At 43.6% G+C, this 12,503-nt stretch overlaps 1 protein-coding gene across 1 annotated transcript in view; it reads left to right on the top strand.

Moving 5' to 3' along the window:
• The window catches only part of LOC133131671 (transcription initiation factor TFIID subunit 4-like), an 81,104-nt gene that overhangs the window by 27,974 nt on the left and 40,627 nt on the right, over positions 1-12,503 (top strand). Inside the window, exons 10-13 of the mRNA XM_061247068.1 lie at positions 293-462; positions 7,201-7,331; positions 8,720-8,845; positions 11,008-11,064. Coding sequence (XP_061103052.1) covers positions 293-462; positions 7,201-7,331; positions 8,720-8,845; positions 11,008-11,064 — 484 coding nt within the window. The remainder of the gene's footprint in view (positions 1-292; positions 463-7,200; positions 7,332-8,719; positions 8,846-11,007; positions 11,065-12,503) is intronic.

The raw sequence follows: 12,503 nt of genomic DNA, 5'->3' as shown, positions 1-12,503 counted from the left end.
AAAGAATATCTTAAGTCTTATTCCGAGACCAAAACACTTGTTAAGACAGTCATGTTTTTGCAGTATGTAAACTTGTGCATCATAACCAAGGGTCTCTTAACAGTCTTACTAGTGGTATAACTCCACTGGTTGTTCAGCTCATGAATGAAACAAGGGAGTATGTAGGTGTGGAGGAAACTGTAGAAGTAGATTCCAGCTAAATCCAGCTGAAAAGAAGAAATAAAAGGTAAAATGTGCTTCTGGTGTGACATGATTGTGCTGTGCCACTGAAGAGCCGCTCTGTGTGTTGCAGGGATGACGATGACATCAATGACGTGGCGTCGATGGCGGGGGTGAACCTGAACGAGGAGAGTGCCCGCATCCTGGCCACAAACTCAGACCTGGTGGGAACGCAGATCCGGTCCTGTCGGGACGAGGCCTTCCTACCCATGGGGCTGCTTCACAAACGCATCCTGGAGACAGGTATATACACACATACACACACAAACTTACACACATACACACACACGCATCCTGGAGACAGGTATATACACACATACACACAAACTTACACACATACACACACACGCATCCTGGAGACAGTTATGTACACACATACTCACACAAACTTACACGCATACACACATACACACGCATCCTGGAGACAGGTATGTACACACATACACACACAAACTTACACACATACACACACATCCTGGAGACAGGTATATACACACATACACACACTGCTACACACACGCATCCTGGAGACAGGTATACACACACGCATACGCACACATACATACACAAGCGCATTCTGGAAACACGTATATACACATACACACAGATACACACACGCATCCTGCAGGCAGGTATACACATACTGTACATACACAAACACATCCTGGAGACAGGTACAGTGGTGTGAAAAAGTGTTTGCCCCCTTCCTGATTTCTTATTTTTTTGCATGTTTGTCACACTTAAATCTTTCAGATCATCAAACAAATTTAAATATTAGTCAAAGACAACACAGGTAAACACAAAATGCAGTTTTTAAATGAAGGTTTTTATTATTAAGGGAGAAAAAAAAATCAAACCTACATGGCCCTGTGTGAAAAAGTGATTGCCCCCTAAACCTAATAACTGGTTGGGCCACCTTTAGCAGCAACAACTGCAATCAAGCGTTTGCGATAACTTGCAATGAGTCTCTTACAGCGCTGTGGAGGAATTTTGGCCCACTCATCTTTGCAGAATTGTTGTAATTCAGCCACATTGGAGGGTTTTCGAGCATGAACCGCCTTTTTAAGGTCATGCCACAGCATCTCAATAGGATTCAGGTCAGGACTTTGACTAGGCCACTCCAAAGTCTTCATTTTGTTTTTCTTCAGCCATTCAGAGGTGGACTTGCTGGTGTGTTTTGGATCATTGTCCTGCTGGAGAACCCAAGTTCGTTTCAGCTTGAGGTCACGAAGAGATGGCCGGACATTCTCCTTCAGGATTTTTTGGTAGACAGCAGAATTCATGGTTCCATTTATCACAGCAAGTCTTCCAGGTCCTGAAGCAGCAAAACAGCCCCAGACCATCACACTACCACCACCATATTTTACTGTTGGTATGATGTTCTTTTTCTGAAATGCGGTGTTACTTTTAGGCCAGACGTAATGGGACACACACCTTCCAAAAAGTTCAACTTTTGTCTCGTCCACAGACCACAGAGTATTTTCCCAAAAGTCTTGGGGAACATCAAGATGTTTTCTGGCAAAATTGAGACGAGCCTTAATGTTCTTTTTGCTCAGCAGTGGTTTTCGTCTTGGAACTCTGCCATGCAGGCCATTTTTGCCCAGTCTCTTTCTTATGGTGGAGTCATGAACACTGACCTTAACTGAGGCAAGTGAGGCCTGCAGTTCTTTGGATGTTGTTGTGGGGTCTTTTGTGATCTCTTGGATGAGTCGTCGCTGTGCTCTTGGGGTAATTTTGGTCGGCCGGCCACTCCTGGGAAGGTTCACCACTGTTCCATGTTTTCGCCATTTGTAGATAATGGCTCTCACTGTGGTTCGCTGGAGTCCCAAAGCTTTAGAAATGGCTTTATAACCTTTTCCAGACTGGTAGATCTCAATTACTTTCTTTCTCATTTGTTCCTGAATTTCTTTAGATCTCGGCATGATGTCTAGCTTTTGAGGATCATTTGGTCTACTTCACTTTGTCAGGCAGGTCCTATTTAAGTGATTTCTTGATTGAGAACAGGTGTGGCAGTAATCAGGCCTGGGTGTGGCTAGAGAAATTGAACTCAGGTTTGATAAACCACAGTTAAGTTATGTTTTAACAGGGGGGGCAATCACTTTTTCACACAGGGCCATGTAGGTTTGGATTTTTTTTCTCCCTTAATAATAAAAACCTTAATTTAAAAACTGCATTTTGTGTTTACTTGTGTTGTCTTTGACTAATATTTAAATTTGTTTGATGATCTGAAACATTTAAGTGTGACAAACATGCAAAAAAATAAGAAATCACACCACTGTATATACACACTCACACATACACACACACACTGCTACGCAAACACATCCTGGAGACAAGTATATACACACAAACACACACACATACACATACACAAACGCATCCTGGAGACAGGTATATACACACACACACATACACACACACACTGCTCCACAAACATATCCTGGAGACAGGTATAAACACACATACAGACACATACGCACACGCATCCTGGAGACAGGTATATTCACACATACACACACACTGCTACACAAACACATCCTGGAGACAGGTATATACACACATACACACACATACGCACACGCATCCTGGAGACAGGTATAAACACACATACACACACTGGTACACAAACGCATCCTGGAGACAGTTATATACACACACACATACATACACATTGCTACACAAACGCATCCTGGAGACAGGTACAGTCAGGTCCATAAGTATTGGGACACCACCACAATGGATTTGAAATGAAATGACTTTCAGCTTTAATTTGAGGGTATTTACATCCAAATCAGGTGAACAGTGTAGGAATTACAACAGTTTGTATATGTGCCTCCCACTTTTTAAGGGACCAAAAGTAATGGGACAAACTAACAATCATAAATCAAACTTTCACTTTTTAATACTTGGTTGCAAATCCTTTGCAGTCAATTACAGCCTGAAGTCTGGAACGCATAGACATCACCAGACGCTGGGTTTCATCCCTGGTGATGCTCTGCCATGCCTCTACTGCAACTGTCTTCAGTTCCTGCTTGTTCTTGGGACATTTTCCCTTCAGTTTTGTCTTCAGCAAGTGAAATGCATGTTCAATCGGATTCAGGTCAGGTGATTGACTTGGCCATTACATAACATTCCACTTCTTTGCCTTAAAAAACTCTTTGGTTGCTTTCGCAGTATGCTTCGGGTCATTGTCCATCTGCACTGTGAAGCGCCGTCCAATGAGTTCTGAAGCATTTGGCTGAATATGAGCAGATAATATTGCCCAAAACACTTCAGAATTCATCCTGCTGCTTTTGTCAGCAGTCACATCATCAATAAATACAAGGGAACCAGTTCCATTGGCAGCCATACATGCCCACACCATGACACTACCACCACCATGCTTCACTGATGAGATGGTATGTTTTGGATCATGAGCAGTTTCTTTCCTTCTCCATACTCTTCTCTTCCCATCATTCTGGTACAAGTTGATCTTTGTCTCATCTGTCCATAGGATGTTGTTCCAGAACTATAAAGGCTTTTTTAGATGTTGTTTGGCAAACTCTAATCTGGTCTTCCTGTTTTAGAGGCTCATCAATGGTTTACATCTTGTGGTGAACCCTCTGTATTCACTCTGGTGAAGTCTTCTCTTGATTGTTGACTTTGACACACATGCACCTACCTCCTGGAGAGTGTTCTTGATCTGGTCTACTGTTGTGAAGGGGTTTTTCTTCACCAGGGAAAGAATTCTTCTGTCATCCACCACAGTTGTTTTCCGTGGTCTTCCAGGTCTTTTGGTGTTGCTGAGCTCACCGGTGCGTTCTTTCTTTTTAAGAATGTTCCAAACAGTTGATTTGGCCACACCTAATGTTTTTGCCATCTCTCTGATGGGTTTGTTTTGACTTTTCAGCCTAATGATGGCTTGCTTCACTGATAGTGGATCTCATATTGAGAGTTGACAGCAACAGATTCCAAATGCAAATAGCACACTTGAAATGAACTCTAGACCTTTTATCTGCTCCTTGTAAATTAGATAATGAGGGAATAACACACACCTGGCCATGGAACAGCTGAGCAGCCAATTGTCCCATTACTTTTGGTCCCTTAAAAAGTTGGAGGCACATATACAAACTGTTGTAATTCCTACACCATTCACCTGATTTGGATGTAAATACCCTCAAATTAAAGCTGCAGTCTGCAGTTAAAGCATATCTTGTTCGTTTAATTTCAAATCCATTGTGGTGGTGTATAGAGCCAAAAAGATGAGAATTGTGTCCCAATATTTATGGACCTGACTGTATATACACATACACACACACACATATGCATACACACACTGCTACACGAATGCATCCTGGGTACAGGTTTATACACACATATACACATACACACGCATATACACACACACAGACTGTTACACAAAAGCATCCTGGATACAGGTTTATACACACATACACACATACACATGCATGTACACATACACAGACTGCTACACAAAAGCATCCTGGATACAGGTTTATACACACACACAGACATACACACACGCACATACATATACACACTGCTACGCAAATGCATACACACACCACCCATATTTTAAATCATCTGGTGGAGTTGAAGAAAGGCATAGAATTTGAGCATTTTTAGAATCCCTCTCTGCTGAATCTGCCTTTATGTTTTATTTTGGCCTTTTGTGCTGGATGCAGTATCCATGGCATACCAATGAGGGCTGAAGGTCATGTGCTATTATACAGGGTCCTGGTGTGATTGTTATCCTGCTGCCTCCAGGAGGAAAGTGTTAAAAATGTAAATCTTGACCTGGGGGCCCCCCCCGCGGTGTGCGCCAGCCTTGGATTGTGGGTAGTGAGAGCGCCCCCTGCTGCTTCGCCATGCTTCCCGGCCTCGTCTGCTCCACTCACCGACCGTGGAGCGCGCTCTCTGGGGACTGGAACCCCGGAGAGATTCCCAAGCCCACCAGCTCACATCACTCACAGCTCACACCGCTCACCAGCTCACATCACTCACAGCCCACATCGCTCCCCAGCTCACATCACTCACAGCCCACATCGCCCACAGCTCACATCGCCCACAGCTCACATCGCCCACAGCTCACATCACTCACATCACTCACCAGCTCACCAACTCACATCACTCACCAGCTCACCAACTCAAATCACTCACAGCTCACATCGCTCACAGCTCACATCACTCACATCACTCACCAGCTCACCAACTCACATCACTCACAGCTCACATCACTCATATCGCACACATCGCTCACAACTCACATTGCACTCCAGCTCACATCGCTCACAGCTCACATCGCTCACAGCTCACATCGCCCACAGCTCACATCGCTCCCAAGCTCACATCGCCCACAGCTCACATCACTCACCAGCTCACCAACTCACATCACTCACAGCTCACATCACTCATATCGCACACATCGCTCACAACTCACATTGCACTCCAGCTCACATCGCTCACAGCCCACATCGCTCCCCAGCTCACATCACTCACAGCTCACATCGCTCACAACTCACATTGCACTCCAGCTCACATCGCTCATAACTCCCCCCAAAAAATGTGTAGGCTTTTCCAGGACACGGGTATGTTATTTCTAGAGCGCAATGTCCCTTACCCTTGGTCCTGGTGGCCATAGTGTCTGCTGGTTTTTGCTTTGTCCTTAAAGGTTCCTAACAGTTTATGAGGTGGAAAATCCAGGTCTAAAAGTAAAAGTCCTCCCGAATATTTTGTTCCAGTCACCTGGATTTGCTAATTAGCACTACTCTTCAGTCAGGAGATTCATTATTGAACACATCAGTGAAATCAAACTGGCTGAGTTCATGGGTGGAAAAAACATGTGGCAGGACTTTTATATTCTGAACCCTTGACTTTTCACGTTTGCAGCTTACACCCAATAACTCAGTGAATTGTGTTGACTGTGTAATCACCTGCTTTAATTGATCCATGAAATGTGCTGAGTGAAGGAAAATAATGGCTCTCTAGGACCAGGGTAGCACAAGGTTTTGCTCAAATTCTTTCTGAAGCATGCTTCTTTTTTAAAAAGGAAATCTGAGCCTATTCTGTCGGTTGTGAGGAAAGTGGATCATGAGTGGAATGAGGTTAAGTCAGTCAAATTTTGTGGATTTTGTTTTACAATTTAATCTAATATCCAGATGAATATTTTTGTGTTTTATTGTTATGCTCCTTTCATCCCCCTTCTTGCTGGTAATACAAGAAAGCATTTATTAGACGTAGATTATTTAAATAAAGAGTGTGGTTTACTTAGAAAGTGAATTATGTTAATGTCAAATTAAAAGAAAAGAAAAAGGGAAAACAGAACTGAACGTTACCTAATTCTGCACTCCGTATGGTAACTTCAGAAACCCCTCATTGCTCAAAGGGAACTTAATTATCCTTTAAACTCTGGCGGTTGGTTTGGTTTACACGTACAGGAGAAAATGGGCTCTTAATTTTCTTTATTTTTTTGGAAAATCTTGCTCTCAATGCAAATGAAAAACCACTCAACGCAAGTTATTCAATGTGGAGCTTTGGATTCAGTCATCTGCTTTCACACAGGGTGGTGAAACTTTACCATAACCCTTACAGATGAGCTGAAACAGAAGTTAGAGCAGCACTAGCTTCCGCGATATGACGTATACGGCAGTAAAATGGCTCTTGGAGGGCGGGGAGTTGATTTGACTGATGTTAAATGAGGAGGGGGAAGCAGAGCCGTAGCCTTTGGGAGGGAGAATGTGCACTGCTGCATGAAAGGATTGGAGGGGAACGGAAAATTGACAGACACTTGGTCTAAATACACGCCTGCTGGTACACAATGACGTAAAATCTTGTAAAATCTTGTTTTCCAGGAAGTGGATGGAAAATCCACAAGTGTTACAATTTTCGATGTTTTTTTTGTAATATATACCTTTGTGTTTTTATGGAAATTGAGGAAAAAGCTCATTTTGATTTGAACACTCCTGCATGGTTTGCTTTCAGCGAAGAAGTTTGGGGTCACCGAGGTCCCGGTGGAAGCTGTGAACTTGATCTCGCACGCGACGCAGACGAGGCTACGGACGGTGCTGGAGAAGGTGTCCACAATCGCACAGCACCGGATGGAAACGTGCAAAGTGAGTGTGGTGGAGGTGACATCGCTCACGTGCACACGCTGTACAAACGGGCCTCAAATTAGCCTCTAATGCAGAGCTCTCAATCTCCCGTCATGATGGGTCTCAGTGTTTCAGCACTTAATGCTAAATCCTTAATTTCGGCACACGGAGCATAAATTGGATATATTGGATAAATAGGACGTATAAATTGGTTACTCTTGGGAGGGAAACCACACCCTGCCCACCTCCAGGACTTGAGTTCGCTCAAATAGGATTGAAATGATAGTTTTTTAACTTCCTGTTGACATTCCAAACTTTAAGGCTCAGAGTCCCCAACCCTGGTCACAAGGTATACAAGGGGCTGCTGGTTTTCTTTTTCACCCTAAAATCACACACCAATTTAATCCCAAGAAATCAGGCAAAGTTAAGTAACTGGGCAATGAACTGCTTTGTTTGATCAGTTAGGCCCTAATTGCAGAGTAAAAGCTAGAACAAGCACACACTTCAGGATCAAGGGCCTCAGATCTGCAACTAGCCCTAATGGCTAATTCAACATTATTGCTATGCAGTGAAATGACTGGTTCTTAATCCCACAGTCATACATAGATATAGTTCCTATGAAGTTTGCACTTGGCTCGAGCTTGGTAAATTCGTGGGAGGCAGCGGGATTGGAAAAAAAAAACCGATACACCAACGGAAAAAGTTTTTCAACAGATGTTCTTCTGCAGATGACTGGGGAAGAAGCACGATGCTGCCATCTGCCATTTTGTGTTGGGTTGGTGAATGATGTGCTTTTGTACCTCTGTGCTTCTGAGAAAGCGCAGTGAGAGAGCGAGGTAAAAACCCGGCTCCACGGAGAGCAGAGGAGGTGTTGGGAGCTCAGAAGTGAAGGGTGCGAGGGAGGGGAGTGCTGTTGCTCAGAAGTTTCCCGGGAGAAGGAGAACAGAGGCAGAGCCATGCGAAGAGCTCCCTGCTAACACGCACTCGGAGATAAACCGCAGTCGTGCCGGATGGCCTCCAAACGTTTTATTTGTTTTCGTTGATATCGCAGTGCCCGGTGCAAAATGCACCACTGAGGGTTTTTAACTAACAGGAAGCAATGGAAGTATTGAACATATCAGAGGATGAAACCCGCTGGTGCCATGCAGAACTGACATGGAGCATTGCGGGTTTGAGGGTTTGACTGACAGACAACATTTTGTCTTCTTTTCTCCCTCTCTCTCAAACACTCTCTCTCACACACACACTTTCTCTCTCACACACACTCTCTCACACTCTCTTACATACTCTCTCTCTCACACACACTCTCCCTCTCTCTCTCGCTCCCACTTTCTCACTCTCCCTCTCCTTCTCTCACACACTCCCTCCCTCTCTCTCTCTCTCCCCCTCTCTCTCGCTCCCTCCTGCAGGACGGCGAGTGGCACGAGCAGTCGACGGACGTGCGGTCGCAGCTGAAGTTCTTTGAGCAGCTGGAGAGGATGGAGAAGCAGAGGAAAGAAGAGCAAGAGAGGGAGATCTTGATGAAGGCTGCGAAAGTACGCCTCCCCGCCGACTCCCGTCCACACACAGATACGCCCCTTATCTGTGGCCGCGGTCCTATTCACACTCACTGAGCACTGTATTAGGAGCACCTTTACACCTACTTAGTCAGGCGGCCTGTAGCGTAGTGGTTAAGGTACATGACTGGGACCCACAAGGTCGATGATTCGATTCCCCGGTGTAGCCACAATAAGATCCGCACAGCCGTTGGGCCCTTGAGCAAGGCTGCTAACCCTGCCTTGCTCCAGGAGAGGATTGTCTCCTGCTTCGTCTAATCAACTGTATGTCACTCTGGATAAAAGCGTCTGCCAAATGCCATTAATGTAATATTCATGCAATTATCTAATCACCCAATCGTGTGGCAGCAGTGCAATGCATACAGTCATGCAGATTTGGGTCAGGAGCTTCAGTTAATGTTCACATCAACCAGAATGGGGGAAAAATGTGATCTAAGTCACATTTGACCGTGGAATGATTGTTGGTGCTAGACAGGGTGGTATCTCAGAACTGCTGATCTCCTGGGATTTTCACGCTTAACAGTCTCAGAGTTTGCAGAGAATGCTGCGGAAAAGTAAAAAAACATCTAGAGAGCAGCAGTTCTGCGGGCAGAAACGCCTTGTTAATGGGAGACGTCAGAGGAGAAGGGCCAGACTGGTCAAAGCTGACAGAAAGGTGACAGTAAATAACCACGCATTACACAGCAGTAGTATGCAGAAGAGCATCTCTGAGCACGCAACGTGTCAAACCTCTCAGTGGAGCTAGTTTAAAAAGTAAGACGAATAAATATGTAACGAGGTGTTCACTGAGTGTATAATGCACAATTTGAAGAGGCTAATTGATAAAATTGTCTGGTCCAAAAAATAATTTGAATACACTGGAGTTAAGGATCCTGAAGGATCCGGGGGTTTTTGAAGCTAAAACTGACAGAAAGCTTTTTAAAATATTCTTTCATCTTTATTAAAAAAGATAGTCTTCCAAAATAAATTTTTCTTCACCTCAGTTATGGGGCCTTTGAAATTAATGCAAGTTTATGACTAGTCTCAAACACAAAGGCCACTTTAATAACCATTACAAGATTTCTGCAGTTATTGTTGAAACTTGGCACATACTGACATCATACATCTTTTTATTGGTGGTGGTCTTGTATTTTTTCCGGTTCTAAAAAACTGTGATAATTGCTCTCTTGAGCTGTGATCACATTTTCAGAAGGTTCAATGTTGGGTTTCTGGCAACTGCAAACAGCCAATTACTATTCTATCAGATTCAGGCAGGCAAAAAGCAGTGAAAAGTGCATAAGCGTTATTTTATAGCACTTAATCATAAATCATAGCAATCTTGTTAAAATATCATATCCTCCTCAGCAATTAATTTCTCTGTTGTCCTCTCTGGTCTTAATCTCAAGAACCATATATTCTAATGTGCTGACACCTACACTACAAGAAACATTCAATAGAGATAAAATAAATTATTTTCACTCGCTGCAACATGTTTTTGTCAATCCAAGACAATTATGTTCTTTAAAACATTAAAATAGTTACATTTTTTGTTCTCTATACAAAAAAACATATCGAATGCTGTTTATGCCATTCCTGTTCATATTTCTTCATAAAACTCAAGTATCCAGGCATGCTGTACTGTGCGTGATCGTAATAAGTAGAGGGCACAGCCTGATGCATTTAAAACCAGTTACTAAAGCATAGCATTGGCGGTCACTTCTGAGACGATGGACTGGCGAGTGAGCCAATCGGCCGAGGTGACACGGGCGGCCCCTGAGACAGTAAGGGCGATGGCAGCCTTGCCCCTGTGTCAGACTAAAGGACGGCAGCCTTTGATTGGGCAGTGTTAAAGCACCTCGCCGTCAGCCCCCCGCACTCTGCGCGCCACGTCTCGGTGTTCCGCCAACGCGCCGCGTATGCAGAATTTTTAATAACGTCTTTTGATTAAAACCTCCTTCAGCCGGCTTATTTACTGCAGGATTTGTAGCAGATTTAAAGGGTATGTCCCCGGGGCCCGAAATCACACGTCCATGAATTTAAACATGGTGTCCTTGACACCTTGTGTCCTGTTCCCATTTGGTCGACTGTTCTCCGCTTCTCCGTGACAGACGAGGAGGTCCTTAAAGCAGCTGTTAACCTGTGTTTTTTCTCTAATTGTGCAGAGTCGCTCCAGGCAAGAGGACCCAGAGCAAGCTCGGCTGAAACAGAAAGCTAAGGAGGTAAGCAGCGTGGAGATCATTACACTTGACATTTCAAGGTTCTGGCATATTAATGTTTTACGTCTCGCTACATATGTAGCGCATTTTGAACCCCAGTTTCTTTTCTTTTTTTCAGTTTTAGGAATTATTTGCGGTGTTTGATGTCCGTGTTGAGGAAGTGACTTTGGCAGAATTCTGTACCAACAAAAGAGCCTCTCTTGTTTTATTTATTTATTTATTTATTTATATTTCGGCTCATGACTTGAGAAATGTATTCGTTGTGCTGTGAGCTGTTGGAGGTAAATTGGTGTTCTGATGAAGGCTGTACACATACTTTTCTCCATCTCTTCTGCGGCTCCTAAGCAGCCATTACCATAATAAAGGCTATTAGAACTTTTAAAAAGGCAGTGTGAGATGTGTAAACTCTAAATATAAAACAAGTGAATGATATCAATATTCTTTTTGCAAATGCAAAAAGATGCAGCGACCATTCCTACATCTTAGACACAAGTTGTTTTTTATCCCCAAGTCTAAAATAAGTTGCTTTGAAATGTGCAATTCCCCTGTGTCTCAGAGGAAGTAGACCAGCATGCTTTTCCATGAGTGGGAAGCATAATTTGCCATTCAGTCTTTTCTTAACTTGTATTGAGATGGGTTTTCAGTCTAGCGTAAGTTCAAACAACCATGGCACATTTCCCTCAAGTCTCAAGAACACGTTGTAGGATATGTTACATTAGAAACTATTCTTCATTACTCTCAGCAACTTCCAAACTCTTAATGGAATGCAAGGATACAAACATGTAGTATCAAGTGGATAGTGCTAGACTGAATACACCCTCTTACCACAGTAAGTATGATTCATGAGAGTTTCATCCTAGCTACAATAAGGAAACCATACAACCGTGTTTTGTAAGTTTAGGGGCGGAATAGTGCTCGCCATCACAATCTCCCATCGGAAGTCGCTGTGGTGAAGGAAAAAGTTCCCTAGCAGTCAGATGGAATACACAAATGCCATATGTGCGCCATCTTAGTGAATGACACATTCATGCCTATTACTGGTTTTCATAAAAATAAATTATTTTATACTAAAAGAATATTCACTGGTAAATTTTCCCCTTAAGATGAGGAGAAGCTGGAAGGTGTATAGGTTGTATAGCATGTGTGTAGGTGTTTTAAAGAAACAATTATAATAATCAGACTGCATGTTACTGTATCTCCTGAACAGATGACAGGTTCCAGCTGGAAGCTGCGGCTCTCATTAGAATTTTGTCTCTGAACGATGTCGCGTGCTACTGCAGCTTTTCATTGTTTAAAAAATTCCAGATTGCATTTGAGCGCCGCCATAAGTCGCGTATGCAAATCACGGAGGGTAATAGACTGTGTGATGGGCTCGCCAGTGGCGGCGGGACTGAAGTGGATCTCCACGCCCTTGAGTGGCACTCACCCGTCATTCGCCCGCA

Source organism: Conger conger, chromosome 6 (genome assembly GCF_963514075.1).
Source record: "Conger conger chromosome 6, fConCon1.1, whole genome shotgun sequence".
NCBI classification, from domain to species: domain Eukaryota; kingdom Metazoa; phylum Chordata; class Actinopteri; order Anguilliformes; family Congridae; genus Conger; species Conger conger.
This window is presented reverse-complemented; position numbering and strand designations above follow the sequence as displayed.